Below are 17517 nucleotides of genomic sequence, written 5' to 3' on the forward strand. Positions count from 1 at the left end.
GCAGATGTGTTCCAGGTAATTTTATGCTATGCCCAATGGGGGATTCTAAAGTAAAAAACTGAAAAAGGCGCAATTTAGTGCCGAAACGCACGTCGAGTAGACACCTAATGGATGTGTATTTTTAAAGGGAAACTATAGTGCCAGGAAAACAAACTCATTTTCCTGGCACTAAAGATTCCCATTCTGTCAAGGCTCACCCCTGTGGTGCAGAAGGGGTTAATAACCCCTTCTGTCACTTAACTGTGTCTGTGCTCAGATCTCGCGAGAGTGAACTAGCCCCGCAGAATGCGGGGCTAGAGTTCACTCACCACTGGACCACCAGGGATGGATGGCAGCACGGTCCCCCCTCCCTACAAAAGGTAAGAAGGGAGGGGGGATATTAACTAAACTGCCACCACACACCCACACATTACACACAAACATACATCACCCTCACAAACACACATTAACAGCACCCTTACACACACAGCACTCACACTAACAGCACCCTCACACACACACAACATCACATACACATACAGCACCCTTGCACACACATACAGCGCCCGCACACACACCCAGCGGGGAGGGTGTGTGTGTGTGTGTGTGTGTGTGTGTGTGTGTGTGTGTGTGTGTGTGTGTGTGTGTGTGTGTGTGTGTATGTGTGTATATATATATATATATATGTGTGTGTGTGTGTATATACGCGGCGTGTGTGTTTGTGCTTTAGGGTGCACACCCTTATACAATAGGCTGCGCACGCCTATGTGGGGAACTGAGGCTTCCATATAATGAGTCACCCTTGAGAAAGGCAGAAGATGTTTATTGTGTGGTTTATGGGTTTATATTGTTTGTATTTGCTGTGGTTTATATCAGAACTGTCCCTTTTTACCTTTTTAGTGGATTGTTTTTTCTTTAATCAAGTATAATAAATGTGATTTATAGACTTGTATGTGAGTCTGTGAGTGCATCTCCTTAATTTGCTATTCATGGTAATGATGGTAAATATACTGGTTTCATTATCAAGTGGGATGCAATTTCATATAATAGATTGCAATAACTGATTGACAGCTTGTGCCTTTTAGATTACAGCTATTGAAGCCATATTTCTTTTCAACAGATGGGTCAGTGAGCAGAGATGTACCAGGTGCAAATCACAAACCTATTCCAACAGTAAATTTTGGAAAGAAATCTGAACGAGACAATAAGGCCAATCACATCAAGACATATCTGAATATAAATAAGCCAATGAAGACACAGATAAACTCCAAAACTTGTAAAGATAAATCAGTAATGTGTGCAGAAGGAACATTAACAAACTATTACACACCTACAGAACATACACAGACAGGATACAGATCTTTCTATGTAAAGGAGGAACCAGCCTCACGAGAAAATGTCACAGACCCTGAGATTTCGAGATTCACAGAACATCCACAGGTAGAATATACATTTACTTGTATTGAGAAGGGGTCAGTTGCATGTGAACAGGGGAACCCCATCCATATAGACCATTATTTACCTACAGAACAAATACAAACAGAATATTCATCTAGTCAAATAAAGGAGGAACCAGCCTTACATGGCGTGAGTAATCTTACAGATATTGACTTCTATTTATCCACTGACCATTTACAGACAGAATGTGCATCTTCTGAAAGCAAGGAGGGATTAGTGTCCCAGAAGGGTGGGATCCTCAAAGACATTGATATGTATCCACCTACATATCAAACCAACCCACATCTTACATCATGTAATGTAAAACATAATTTGGCTTCATGTAAAGAAAAGGTTCACAAACAGAAGAAACTAAATTGTTTTGATTGTGGAAAAACATTTCCATATAAATCAATGCTTGTAATTCATCAGAGAGTTCATACAGAAGAGAAACCATACACTTGCCCTGTATGTGGAAAATGTTTTAGCCGGAAATCCCATCTTGTTACTCATCAGAAGATCCATACAGGAGAAAAACCATACAGTTGCCCTGAATGTGGAAAAGGTTTTAACCAGGAAGCAAATCTTATTGCTCATCAGAGAATTCACACAGGAGAGAAACCATTTTGTTGTTCTGATTGTGGAAGGTGCTTTAGCCGAAAGATATATCTTAATACACATCAGAGGACTCACACAGGAGAGAAACCATTTTCCTGTTCTGAATGTGGCAAATGCTTTAGTCAGAAGTCAGCTCTGAATACACATGCCAGGACTCACACAGGACAGAAGAAATGTTCTTGCCCTGAATGTGGGAAATGTTTTAGTCAGAAGTCTTATCTTAATGTACATCAGAGGATTCACATAGGGCAAAAATCATTTTCTTTTTCTAACTGAGAAAAAGACGTTGGTTCCAAGTAACCTCTTAACACCAAAGGACTCACATTTCTCCTAGGCCGAAGCCTTCCTTTCCTAACTTTCCAAAGCCTTCCTTGCTATAAACTTAAATAGACTCTTAAAAGTCTACATGCGGTTTCTGAAAACCGAACCTTCAAAGTATTTCTTACATTTTAGAGCATTGTAAACATTTAAATGCCTCATGGTCTAATTTAATGGACAAATAAAACAGAAGGTTCCTTATTCATTCTTTTCTTTCTTAAAGGGACTTTCTCCGCACCAAAACCACTTCATCTAAATAAAGATGTTGTAATGTATAAACCCAGTCCCAAAAGTCAGCGATATAAAGTGTTGCCTTGGCAAAAAAAATGACAATAATGCCCTTATAACACACCTCTAAAGACTGATCGACACTAGATGCACTTCATAAAGAATTTGATTTTCAAAGGTCACATACAGCATAACAAATACTGTTAATGGTTCTCCTAGAGAAGCACTGGATTCCTCGTAACTCTATGTGACACATCTGATTGATTGGCAGGAGTAGCGATTGACATGCATGCACCATAGATCCCTAGTACTTTTGAGAAAATTGGATTGGACCAAAAACAAACGTCCGAATGATATCAGAAGAGGGAGAGCAGCTTTCTTGCAGAGTCTGTGTGGGATTACAGCTGAGATTATATAAGGGGTGGCCCAAACGTAGGTATACAGTTCAATCAATGAAAGTCATCACAACAGATTATATGGGTACACATACACACTGACACACAACAAAGTGTCCGTTAAATTTTAGGCATTTAAATATCAGTGTGGCGGTTGGAAAGAATAGTGGTGAGCTTATAAATAATTTAGAACTTATAATGCAAAGTTCCATATATTGTATACCAACATTTTGGCCACCCTGTATATATATTTATTTTTAACCTTAGAGAGTTCATTCAAAATGTTACAAAATTCTTAATATCTACTTCCATGGCTGTATTTTACTGATCCATATCTAACCCAGGTGACGTAAGGAAGGTCTGTCAGGATCTGAAGAAGTGTCAATTTAACCCCTTAAGTGATACCGGAGAAACTGACGGAAGCCAAGCACAGAGAGATGGACACAGGTTTCTTCAGGAAGGAAGAGATTCTTTATTGGATCACCGATCGGGACTCAGAGGGACTAGCGTCACCAAAATACAGCAAATTCTGAGCCCCGGACAATAGTGCAGGCTCCTTATATAGGCACATAACTCCTCCCATATTAAGCTCCACCCGCACATTCTCTTAACCAATCAACACAAATAAGAATTAACTTCCTGTTTGACCGCATGGCTTGTCCAGCACAATGGAGGAGGGGAATACTATATCCTGTATTCTTGCACATGCTCCGTACACTACTGATCGTATCTTGCCTCGTGCAACCAACTGATCGATACGTCAGCATATGCACGTACACATGCCACGTGGTAATCTCGGCCTACTAAATTTATTTTTACCGAGATTCCACCACATTCCCCCCTTTGATGCCTCTTGATATTTTACAATTACTTGAGGCATCACATAACCTTAGTTTTGCTTACACCGCAAGTTACCTTGAACCAGACCAGACTTATCTTATGATGTGAATCTTCAACATTCATCTTCCTGCATTGGTTCTCCCTGATCTAGAGCCCTATACTTATATATCGCCATTATCTGTGCAGCAGCCTTCCTCTCTGCTACATTTGCTATCAGGCTTTGCACAGACCTAACTACTAAGGGTATAAGACACGGTAGGAGTAGACACAACAGTAAAATCAGTAGGACTCCACCTACCACTGCCTTAAGCCCTCCAAACCACTCATACCAGCTACCAAACCAACTACTTGGATTATACCCTTTCCATACCTGAGTAGGCACATGCGCTAGTTTAACCATATGGCTAGTAAGCTCAGCTATTGCTTGCCCTTCGTCATCTATTTGAAGACAGCAATTGCTTAGGTTAAACTTCCCACATACACCTCCCTCTACTGCCAAAAGGTAATCCAAGGCTAATCTATTCTGGTATACTGCTGTCCTCATCCTGGTATTATGTTTCACTAGGAGATTGAGCGCTTGTGATGTTTCATTAGTGATAATCTCAACCACCGCCTGTAACCTTATAATGCGGTTGAGCATATAAATAGGGGTTCTATAACCAAAGGTACCATCTTCTGCCCACGTGGCTGGCCCATAATAATCTATGATACGCTGGGGAGGCCATTCATTATCTTCCCAGGTACCTATCTCTAAGGGTCCCCTTTTCTTCCTATGATTCACATCATACACTTTAACACCTAAAGTCTCACCTGTTTCAATCGGTAACAAGAAGAAGGATGGTTTGAGCATACCCAACACACATGCCCCTTCCCAGTCCTGTGGCAGCTCCGAATAGGCTTTCTTACCACAGATCCAGTACAAATTTGCTGGGGCTCTCCAGGTAGATGTGATAGATAGATCAAACCACACATCCTTTAAACTGGCATATCTAGCAAACGGGTTAGATGGTTCTGAGACATTTGAAGCCGACCACCAAGTTGTATTTTTAGTATCATCATCATAAGCTTTTTGCCCTAGACAAGTTAATTCTCCTACAGAAGTATTATACATTATTCCTTTCCTTGCTATGCAAACATAACCTATGATGGAGGTCTTTAATCTCCACTCAGATTTACCTCTAACACTCAAATGATAATCGGCTTGTGTAGATATTAGTTGGTCAACTGCCTCAGAACCGGACATTACCTCCTTTGCTTCCCAAGGCCATTGGTCTCCCATGTTAGTACCTCCACACACATAGCAGTTGGTAACATTAAGACTACCGGCAATACTCTCGGCTAAATCTATGAACAGGTTTTTGGCGTTATGGGGGATCTTATTATCTATACTCATCTCTTCATAAAAGGAATGGTATACTTGATGAGTCTGGGAGGATACCGTATCAGTCTCTATTCCTATAAACAATAATGTCCCAGGATCTAAACCCGTCCCGTATATCTGAAACCCAAATAAATTGCCATACTTATCTAAGAACTTGTCGGGGTTATTAATAAGTATATGGACTGGGTTGCATTCCATAGACTTACAATAAGGGCTAGTCGGCAACTTAGTTACTATCATGTCTTTATCTACTGTCTGTCCCCAAGTCGCCCACCCCACACAAGACCAATATGGGCAAAAGTTATAGGCTTTATTTGGGCATCTAGGACTCACATATTTATTTTTACTACTGGGACAAATATATTTATCGTTAGATCCATACGTCCTCTCCCATCTAAGATCCCCACATACATTCCACGGCTTTCTACCACTTGATATCGCCTTACATGCATCAAATAGCAGAACACCCGAAGAATATACGGATTCTAACACCGTCTTATTAATTAGGGTCCCCTGAGGATCTCCATTCCTGAGAGTCAACCAAATTGTACGAGGTTGATACTCCGGACTGAAGCACTTAGGTTCTCCTACTCTTAAATGGCACACACTATATTCTATATTTAGGTATCTACATCTTGATACCTCTCCTTTACATTCGTATTGTGAATGCCAAATTAGGGTTTGGGAAATATGATTACCTGTTCTCGTAGTCTTAATGCATACCTCACAGCTAGGAGTGTCGGTACCTCTACCTTCCTGAATATAAAAACACATATAAATAAACACAATCAAAAGCACATCTTTCGCCGTCATCCTCAGTCTTCGTCCGTGCGACGGCGCCTCAGCTTCCAGGATGTGAGGGCTGCAGGGAATGGAGTTCTGCTCGTCTTCACAGGTGTCCCTTCGGGACTTTCCTGGCTTATATACTATGTGATGGTAAGCGGACAGGCTTTATTATGGCCTTCTCACTCACGTACCAAATCCCTGTAACAATAAAATTTGTAATCCACAATAATTCCTCGTTACTCCGACTGAGTAGTGCGTTTCAACCGGATCTTGCAGGGATTCTCTGGATCTGCTGTAACTTGCCAAGAATCGACTGCTGCTGGTTTAACCCTGGAGTGATGTATCCACGGAGTCACTTCTGCCACTTTAATCGCTGTAGGGGTAGACAAAAGAACAACATAAGGACCTCTCCACTTGGGCCCTAACGGTACATTATTCCACTCTTTAATCCACACTTGATCTCCTGGATGATAACTATGAACAGGGGGATAAATATTCACAGGTAATCTATCTTGTACCCATTTCTGTACCTCCTCCATAGTCTTACCCAACTCTACAACCTGCTGCCGGGTAATTCCTTCTCCCAACTGACTCAAATCCCCCCTTAAGTTACCAAGTACGGGAGGTGGTCGCCCATACATAATTTCAAAAGGAGAGAGGCCCATCCTTCTGGTAGGGGTACTGCGGATTCGCAATAGAGCTATGGGTAAGAGAACGTTCCACTTAAGTTGGGTTTCCTGACACATTTTAGCCAACTGGTTCTTAATAGTTCTATTCATTCTCTCTACCTTACCAGAACTCTGGGGTCTATATGCGGTATGAAGCCTCCACTTTATACCAAGCATATGAGTCAGTTGTTGTAGGCACTGATGAACAAAAGCTGGACCATTGTCCGATCCTATAGAACAGGGTAGTCCATATCGGGGTATTATTTCTCGTAGCAGGAATCTCACAACTTCTCCTGCTTTCTCTGTACGAGTAGGACATGCTTCTACCCAGCCTGAATAGGTGCACACAATTACCAGCAGGTAACGATGTCCACCCGATTTAGGCATCACTGTAAAGTCTATTTGTAGATCGGACATGGGGAGTCCCCCCATAAACTGGACTCCTGGTGGCTTTACTGGTCCTTGTCTTGCATTATTTTTAGCACACGTTACACATCTACGTACAATGGCCTGAGTCAAGTTGGACAATCTTGGTATGTAGAAATGTTTTCTAAGAGATTCTTCTGTACTGTCTCTCCCAGAATGTGTCCCGTTATGATAGTTCTGGACAATTTCTACTGCTAGTGATGCTGGTATAACTATTCTTCCATCTTCTAGCTGATACCACTTGTTCTCCAAATACTTTCCCGGTTCAGTCTTTAACCACTCCTCTTCTTGAGTTGTATAAACTGGAGTCCATTGAGACAGTGGGGTTGGTATTAGAGCAGCTATATGCCCCACATACTCCTGTCTTCCTGATTCAGCAGCACGCTTAGCTGCACTATCTGCCATCCGATTTCCTTTGGTTACATCACCATCTCCTCTCAGATGCGCTCGACAATGTATAATACCGACTTCTTTCGGCTCCCACACTGCTTCCAATAGTTGTAGGATTTCAGCTGCGTACTTGATTTCTTTGCCTTCTGAATTCAGTAGTCCTCTTTCTTTATACAAAGCTCCGTGGGCATGAGTGGTTAAAAACGCATACTTAGAGTCCGTATAGATATTTACTCTTAAACCTTCAGCCAATTGTAACGCTCGTGTTAGTGCTATCAATTCTGCCTTTTGTGCTGATGTTCCTTTCGCCAGTGGCCGAGCTTCTATCACCTTGTCTATTGTTGTTACTGCATATCCTGCATAGCGGATCCCTTCTTTCACATAACTACTGCCGTCGGTGTAATATTGAATATCGGGGTTCTGGATGGGAAAATCACGAAGATCTGGTCTACTTGAAAATACTTCATCCATTACTTCCAAACAATCATGTTGACTTTCAGTAGGTTGTGGCAAAAGGGTAGCTGGATTTAAGGTGTTTACAGTCTCTAAATGCACTCTTGGGTTTTCACACAACATTGCTTGATACTTGGTCATACGGCTATTACTAAACCAATGATTTCCTTTGTAATCCAACAACGTCTGTACTGCATGTGGGACTCGTACATAAAGTTCTTGACCCAGAGTGAGTTTATCGGCTTCAGCTACTAGCAGAGCGGCTGCAGCTACGGCTCTTAGACAAGGTGGAAGTCCGCTGGCCACTGCATCCAGTTGCTTAGACATGTAGGCAACAGGTCTTTGCCATGATCCCAAGTACTGTGTCAATACTCCCACAGCCATTCTTCTTTGCTCATGTACGTACAGGTAGAATGGTCGTGTGTGATCAGGTAGACCTAATGCTGGGGCACTCATCAAAGCCTTCTTCACATCTTCAAATGCCGTTTGCTGTTCTTGGGTCCATAAGAAGGGGTCGTGCTCTGTACCTTTGATGGCTGCGTACAGAGGTTTTGCCAGTATCGCATAGCTGGGAATCCATATCCTACAGAAGCCTGCTGCCCCCAAGAATTCTCGCACTTGTCTTCTATTCTTGGGTATTGGTATTTGGCAGACAGCTTCTTTTCTCTCTGGCCCCATAATTCTTTGACCTTCAGAGATATGGAATCCCAGATACTTGACGGTTGGCAAACACAACTGAGCCTTCTTTCTAGACACCTTGTATCCTGCCTTCCAGAGAATGTGTAGTAGATCGTGCGTTGCTTGCTGACAGATTTCTTTTGTAACTGCTGCTATCAACAAGTCATCTACATATTGTAACAATACACACTCTCCTGGGATGGACTCGAAATCCAGTAGATCTTGACTTAGAGCTGAACCAAATAGGGTAGGTGAATTTTTAAACCCTTGGGGCAGTCTTGTCCAGGTCATTTGGCGTTTTGAGCCCGTTACAGCGTTCTCCCATTGGAAAGCGAAAATACATTGACTTTCTGCGGCAATTCGGAGGCAAAAGAAGGCATCTTTGAGATCTAAGACTGTGAAGTAAGTAGCCCCGCCCGGAATTAAAGCAAGCAGGTTATATGGATTGGGCACGACTGGATGTATACTAACAACCGCATCATTGACTGCTCTTAAGTCCTGCACAGGTCGATACTCATCTGTACCGGGCTTTTGAACAGGCAGCAATGGGGTGTTCCAGGGGGAAGTACAGAATTTTAGGATACCATACCGTATGAATTTATCCAGATAGGATTGAATGTTCTTCTTAGCCTTCTGCGGGATGTGGTATTGTCTTAGGCTTACTGGATAAACCCCAAGTTTTAGTTCAATTTTTATAGGTGGAATATTGCGGGCCAGTCCTGGTGGGTTGTTCTCTGCCCAAACTCCTGGTATGTTGAATAATGTCTCATCACTCCTAGGGTTTTGGCTAGTCAACACTGTATAAAGTCGCCACTCTTCTTCCTTTGGTATGGATAAAGTCATAATACCTGAAGGTCCATTAAACTTTAGAGATGTTGTTCCATTTGGTAGGAACGTAATCTGCGCTTGTAACTTTGATAGCATATCACGTCCCAGCAATTGGACTGGACATTCAGGCATATAAAGGAATTGATGTTTTACTATGTGGCCTCCCAATGTACAGAGTCGACTTTTAAGAACCGGTTTTTCAGCACTTCTTCCAGTTGCTCCTATCACAGTAATAGTCCTTCCAGATGGAGGAGCAACTAGATTAGTCACCACTGAATGTTCAGCACCAGTGTCGATCATGAACGCACTCCTTTTTCCCCCTATTGATACATCGACCATAGGCTCCGCTCGACCAAGGGGGATGGAGCCCGGTCGGTATCAATAGTCCTCCATGACCGTGTCAGCCAATCCTACAAAGTCCCTGCCTTCTCTATCGCGGGACCTTTGCGCTGCTGGGATATACCTGTCTTCCCTAACACTTCCTCTGTTCCCATTACTCCCTCTATAACCATTACTCCCTCCGGGGCCTCCTCTACCTCTCGCTCTGCCTCTAAAATTTCCGTAGCCTGCCCTGGGTTGGTCTCTCTCGTACTGCTCTCTTTGTGGACATTCGTTCCTCCAATGCCCTTCTTCCTTGCAATACGCGCATTGATTCCTACTCAAAGGCTCCCTATTCCATCTATCGCCTCTATCCGGGCCCCGTCTATCTACGCCTGCGATCGCTACCGCTAGCATATCAGCCTTTTTACGCATCTTGCGCTCTTCCTCTTTCTTACTTTCTGTATCCCTATTCATATAGACCTTATTCGCTACCTCCATTAGTTGGGTGATGGACATACCTGCAAACCCTTCTAACTTTTGTAGCTTGCGCTTAATATCTCCGTAAGCTTGGCTGACAAAGGCGGAGTTAACCATTCGGGAATTGTCTGCGTCTTCCGGATTAAAGGGGGTATACAAGCGGTATGCCTCCAATAATCGGTCATAAAAGACACTAGGCGCTTCATCGCTTTTCTGGATCACCTCAACTGTCTTCGACATGTTAATGGCTTTCTTTCCTCCTGCTTTCATGCCAGCAATTATAGCGTCTCTATAGGCTCGGAGTTGAACTATGTCAGCACCATTTACGTTCCAATCGGGATCAGTGTTGGGATAATGTGTTGCGGCCCATGCTGCTGGATTAGCTTGGTTCAAGGCACGGGCTCTATCCTCTAGTGCTTTTATGGCTGCTTGATTTATTCTTGTTCTTTCCTCATTATTAAATAAAGTCATTAATAACTGCTGGCAATCAGCCCATGTCGGATTATGCGTCTGTACTATTGAGGTGAACAGATCAGTCATGGCTTGTGGTTTCTCAGTATACGAGGAATTATGGGTCTTCCAGTTTAAAAGATCAGTTGTGGTAAATGGGACATATACAAAGACGGGGTCAGCGTGTGCCATTTGACCTGCGGCATCGATATAGGCTGACCCAGGATTCAGGCGAAGAGGCATCTGATAGTGCTTTAATTGTTGGGCACCAGTCAACTGTCGGGTTTGGATGGGGCTACGTAAAGGGGCGTCAGTCATGGGTTCCGGTCGGGGAGAGATAGGGTATGGGGATGTGGGAGGTTGGTTTTGGGAAAAGGTTGTAAATAAAACACTTCGAGTCGAGCTAGATGAAGCTTGACCGGAAGTCTGAAGTGGCGCCAAATCAGGATATTCGTTTCTAATGGGGGTGGGTTCTGGTTCCGGAAGGGGAGATTTAGTACGAGGGGGGGTGGATCCTGTACTGGAGGAGGAAGCGGAAGTGGATGAGGTGTGGCGAAACCAGCTTCGCCACTGTGAACTGGAGAGGCCTGGCTGCTGGCCTCCTGCCCGCTGACTATGGCCCCTGGACGTGTTGCACTTTAGAAACTATATTTGGGCAGGTAATAATTTGTATTGCTGCTGCTGGCCCTTTAAAAGCAGCGATGGACATATTGGAACTTTTGGGACTACTGTACCTTTAAGACTGTGGAGCGTAGTACAGTAATCCTGCCTTTAATGTCATGTATGTATTGTGGTATGCAGTTACCTGGGTTATATATATGTACAGCATTCATCTGATTGTTCGGTAGAATCACTCCATTCATTGTATTGAGTGAAACTACCGAACAACCAGACCACCCAGGAATAAGTGTGCCTCCAATTACAGTTTGCAACAATGTTGCAAACGGGTAATTGGCAATCAGTGTAATGTATCCTTTGTCCTCTGGGTGGCCGCCATTCGGGAAACAAACACGTGGCGGCGGCCATCTTAAACTACCGAACAGCGGTGTTTTGCCGTCGAGTGTCTGGAACTAAAATCGGACACTTGACTAGGCAAACACCGCTGAGACCTCCATACTTCCAGAAATTCGTATGGAAACTACCGAATGACCCGCCGTTCGGTAGAAAGAACCCCACAAACAAGGGAATTCATTCAAACCCTCTCCAGGCTCTATAACACAGGCAATTCGCCTGTTTTCATTCCCTTGTTTGTGACCGACCGCAGGGCCAAAATGCATGGAACTGTTTTCGGATACTTTACCCATGCGGTCGGTCAAATCTTTGGAACCCCATATCTCCCGAACCGTTCATCCGAATTACTTGAATTTTGGATATGTTGTCCCCCTGAATAAGGGCTATCCAGCGATGCTGGATTTAAAGGTGTACCCCCTGTTTTTGGGGTACATCCAGGAATTGGGGAAAGGGGTGTACGGTATAATTATGTTAAGTGCTAATCTAAGGGGAGGAAATGTGTGGGAGGTACATCCATGTGATTGGTTAAATTCATCCTCCCCCTGGGAGTGTCCTGTATGTACTTGTTTGTAATAAAAGCCAGACTGGGTGTCCCAGTCTTGAGTTCTTGCTTAACCCTCAAAGCGATGTGTCGTCTCGGTCTTTGGGGGAATGGGATTGTATGCTGACTGCCAAGAGTGTAAGCCGATGTCTGCTTTTCTTGTTCAGCTGTTCCAGTGTTCGTGTGGTTCCAGTCGGGAGAATGGTGTTTGCAGTAGCTGCCTGTGCATCTGGAAAGGGGATTATCGCCTAAACTGGGTTTTATCCTCTTGTAAGTGAAACGGTCCGTTACAATTGGTGGCAGCGGCGGGATCGTTCCTACAACCAGAAGGACAGCTACAGAACACCAATTCCTTGGAGTTACAAATTGAGGGCAACGTTAGCATTCGTGCAGCGCCCCTGGCAGCAGAGGTATCCAGCGACTTGGAGCAGACAAGTATGGAAGGCTCGGACGCTGAAGATGATTTTATGGCCAAGGTGAGGCAGCAAGTGGCCCAGTATGGGGGTTATATATCCATGGACACATTCCAGGGGATCTGGAACCAGGTCATGGCTGAGCAAAACTCAAAGATGGACGAAGAGTATGATGAGCAGGAAGAGTGGTACAGCAGCAGAGTAGAGGCTGCATCCGAGGAGGTTAGCCGCCCCCCCCCGAGGCGGCAGGAAGAACCCGAAGTAGGGGTCCTCATAGATTGGTCCTGTGAGGAACCACAACAGGCAGGTGGAGATGGGACCGAGGTCTCTCTACCGGCCCTACAGGGATGCTGGGCAGTCGGCCCAGATCCCCAGCGGCAGTGTGTAACCCAGGGAGCTGATGGTGTCGTCCATCCTCCCCAGCGGCAGAGTAAGTCCCAGGGAGCTAAAGGTGTCGTCCTTCCTCCCCAGCGGCAGATTGTATCTCAGGGAGCTGAAGGTGCCGTCCTTCCTCCCCAGCGGCAGTGTGTGACCCAGGGAGATGAAGGTGTCGTCCTTCCTCCCCAGCGGCAGGCTGAGTTACAGGGGGCAGAGGTTGTTGTTCCTGCCCCCCAGCAGAAAAGTGATGTGCCAGGAAGGCAGTGTGAAGTAAAGGGAGAGGAGAGCAGCGTCCTCCCTCCCCAGCGGCAGTGTGTGTCTCCGGGAGCTGATGGTGTCGTCCATCCTCCCCAGCGGCAGGCTGAGTTACAGGGGGCAGCGGTTGTTGTTCCTGCCCCCCAGCAGCAAAGTGATGTGCCGGGAGGGCAGTGTGAAGTGAAGGGAGAGGAGAGCAGCGTCCTCCCTCCCCAGCGGCAGTGTGTACCCCAGGGAGATGAAGGTGTCGTCCTTCCTCCCCAGTGGCAGCGTACACCCCAGGGAGATGAAGGTGTCGTCCTTCCTCCCCAGTGGCAGCGTACACCCCAGGGAGATGAAGGTGTCGTCCTTCCTCCCCAGCGGCAGGCTGAGTTACAGGGGGCAGAGGTTGTTGTTCCTGCCCCCCAGCAGCAAAGTGATGTGCCTGGAAGGCAGTGTGAAGTAAAGGGAGAGGAGAGCCGTGTCCTCCCTCCCCAGCGGCAGGGTGTGTCTCAGGGAGCAGAAGGTGCAATCCTTCCTCCCCAGCGGCAGTGTGTACCCCAGGGAGCTGATGGTGTCGTCCTTCCTCCCCAGCGGCAGTGTGTACCCCAGGGAGCAGAAGGTGCCATCCTTTCTCCCCAGCGGCAGTTTGCCATCCAGAGAGAGGAACTTGTTACACCCTCTCTCCCACGGCAACCTAACCCACCAAGGGGAGATGTTAAGCCCCACAACTGTGCAGATGGGACCGTAGTCTCTGCACTTACCGCACAAGGGATAGGGACGGTCGGTCCTGTTCCCCAGCCTCAGTGTGATGGATCCAAAGGGGAGACAGTCGGTCTCCCCCTCCAGCAGTCGAGCTGTGCACCTAAAGGGGAGACAGCCAGTCTCCAGCAACCAGACGCCCACCAGACTACTCCCGTGGTAGTGCTGGCAACAGGACAGAGTACCGCTGGTCTCTGCCCCCTCAGCAACCCACCAAGGCAGCCTACCCGTCTCCCACCCAGCAGTGGTGAAACACCAGAACTTGGACAAAATCCTTCCTCACCCAGATGTAGTAACCGGTTAGTGTGGGTGGGCTGCTCTGTTATTTCTGTTTTGTGGGTGGGTTGCTGGACTAACCAGGGCACTGACCGGCAGAAAGTCAGGTACCCTGTTAGTCTAATTGGCAAAGGGGAGAAATGTGGCGAAACCAGCTTCGCCACTGTGAACTGGAGAGGCCTGGCTGCTGGCCTCCTGCCCGCTGACTATGGCCCCTGGACGTGTTGCACTTTAGAAACTATATTTGGGCAGGTAATAATTTGTATTGCTGCTGCTGGCCCTTTAAAAGCAGCGATGGACATATTGGAACTTTTGGGACTACTGTACCTTTAAGACTGTGGAGCGTAGTACAGTAATCCTGCCTTTAATACTTTAATGTCATGTATGTATTGTGGTATGCAGTTACCTGGGTTATATATATGTACAGCATTCATCTGATTGTTCGGTAGAATCACTCCATTCATTGTATTGAGTGAAACTACCGAACAACCAGACCACCCAGGAATAAGTGTGCCTCCAATTACAGTTTGCAACAATGTTGCAAACGGGTAATTGGCAATCAGTGTAATGTATCCTTTGTCCTCTGGGTGGCCGCCATTCGGGAAACAAACACGTGGCGGCGGCCATCTTAAACTACCGAACAGCGGTGTTTTGCCGTCGAGTGTCTGGAACTAAAATCGGACACTTGACTAGGCAAACACCGCTGAGACCTCCATACTTCCAGAAATTCGTATGGAAACTACCGAATGACCCGCCGTTCGGTAGAAAGAACCCCACAAACAAGGGAATTCATTCAAACCCTCTCCAGGCTCTATAACACAGGCAATTCGCCTGTTTTCATTCCCTTGTTTGTGACCGACCGCAGGGCCAAAATGCATGGAACTGTTTTCGGATACTTTACCCATGCGGTCGGTCAAATCTTTGGAACCCCATATCTCCCGAACCGTTCATCCGAATTACTTGAATTTTGGATATGTTGTCCCCCTGAATAAGGGCTATCCAGCGATGCTGGATTTAAAGGTGTACCCCCTGTTTTTGGGGTACATCCAGGAATTGGGGAAAGGGGTGTACGGTATAATTATGTTAAGTGCTAATCTAAGGGGAGGAAATGTGTGGGAGGTACATCCATGTGATTGGTTAAATTCATCCTCCCCCTGGGAGTGTCCTGTATGTACTTGTTTGTAATAAAAGCCAGACTGGGTGTCCCAGTCTTGAGTTCTTGCTTAACCCTCAAAGCGATGTGTCGTCTCGGTCTTTGGGGGAATGGGATTGTATGCTGACTGCCAAGAGTGTAAGCCGATGTCTGCTTTTCTTGTTCAGCTGTTCGTGTGGTTCCAGTCGGGAGAATGGTGTTTGCAGTAGCTGCCTGTGCATCTGGAAAGGGGATTATCGCCTAAACTGGGTTTTATCCTCTTGTAAGTGAAACGGTCCGTTACATGAGGGTAATGAGAGGAGGGGTGCAGGACTTCCTGCGTTTGCGTCACTTCCTCTTAACGGAAAGTAAGGGGGCGGCAAAGGGATCTCGGACTCAGGGGGCGTGTCCAAAATGGGCCTAACACCGGTCCTAGTGGACGAACAAGTCCTAGCTACCATGAGGCGACATTGCTCCTCGTGGCATGTCTGGAGCCATTTTGGCGAGTCATTTACGGCCTGTCTCCAACAATCAATATAAGGAAACTGGCCGTAAAGTTCAGGCCTACCCGATACAGCCACGTGTAAGCGCTGTACCAGAGTTGGATCCAAACTGCCACGTGGCGGCCATGCCGCAACCAAAGTAGGCCACTCCCTAGTGCACAAAGTAACCAAACGTACAGGAGACATCTTAACCCCAAAATCACAAGTTTTGAATCCCTTTTTAAAATTCTTTACCATACATCCTAAGGGATCCGGAATCGTTGACTGCGACGCACCCATACTTAACAATGGAACGTCGTCGACAACGAATACTATACACGCGTACTATTCAACAGTCACACCCGTTTCCTCTGGCAACAGCACCACGTGGTACAGTTACCAAGTGAAACGTACACAATAACAATAAACACTCAGGGAATTCCCGTACACACACAGCTGTTACACCAGTCACTAGATAATCAATATTATGCCCTTTGGCGTAACTATACAGTCACCCACGCTATAATTCTCTATATATGAATTACCCGTCTATAACACACCCCAGTAACATCGTCTTTTACAAATAGCGGTTACAGTACGGTTAGCATAGGTCAAAGCACAAGTTAAGGTCACAATACAATTATTAGTGGTTATGGTGTTAAAACATGCAATTGACGACAATGATTAGTACTTATATACAGTGTCAGTAAATATACAGGGTTATGGTACCGTGCACTATGATACAGCAACACACTATTAACACTCTCGCTAGACGGCTGAGCTCGCGCTATCTAACAAGATATACACTTTACTAAAACAATCGTTAACACATTTACAATTCCCAACTAAACTATTGGCCAGTACCTTGAATGGACTACCTAAAACTATATACACCCGTTTTGGTTAGCCACACTGCCCAATCACCACATATAGCGAGCTAGAGAACCGAATTTACACAGGCGCCTCTTAGTCGCACTATCAAAAGTCTAGTGGGTTCCAAATTTACACGCCTTCCCACTTAGCCCAGATAGGTTGAGAGCTAGCGAACCGAATTTACACAGGCGCCGCTTAGTCTCCCGGTCCCTCCGACCTAGCGAACGTAATTTACACCCTAGAACGCTAGTCTAGACAAGACACCGGTGTCCGGCTAGGGCTATTTACACCAGGACCCCGCCTGACTAACAAAATCAAACGGTCTGACTAAAGAGCGTTCGATCGAGCGGTGCGCCTTCGCTCCTTCCCTCCGACAGAGGGGGCAGATACACAGATTCAAAACCCCTTTGGGCCTACCGCACAATCGGTATACCCCTAGTGGGTCCTGCCGTCTAAAACAGCAGTTGTCTTACCTCCTCGTTCCTGAACCTGAGTTCACACTCATCGACGGGGACACCCCAGCACTTCTCACGTAGAGGCCGATGATCTCCTGGACAACGGACCAGTGGCGCCGAGACGAAGGGAGGTCCACGCAGAAGTTCAGGGGTGCAGCCGTAGAGAACGTGGGCAAAGATAGACCGTCTCACGCCTCTGCCTCTCAGCTACCGTTGAACGATGAGCTTCCCGGCCAATGCACCAAATGATACCGGAGAAACTGACGGAAGCCAAGCACAGAGAGATG

At 45.9% G+C, this 17517-nt stretch overlaps 1 protein-coding gene across 1 annotated transcript in view; it reads left to right on the forward strand.

Moving 5' to 3' along the window:
- The window catches only part of LOC134574843 (gastrula zinc finger protein XlCGF48.2-like), a 39991-nt gene extending 37260 nt beyond the window's left edge, over positions 1–2731 (forward strand). Inside the window, exon 6 of the mRNA XM_063433901.1 lies at positions 1100–2731. Within this exon, the coding sequence (XP_063289971.1) occupies positions 1100–2310 (1211 nt within the window). The 3' untranslated portion in view covers positions 2311–2731. The remainder of the gene's footprint in view (positions 1–1099) is intronic.
- The last annotated feature ends 14786 nt before the right edge of the window (positions 2732–17517 follow it).

Source organism: Pelobates fuscus, chromosome 10, assembly GCF_036172605.1.
Source record: "Pelobates fuscus isolate aPelFus1 chromosome 10, aPelFus1.pri, whole genome shotgun sequence".
Classification (NCBI taxonomy): Eukaryota; Metazoa; Chordata; class Amphibia; order Anura; family Pelobatidae; genus Pelobates; species Pelobates fuscus.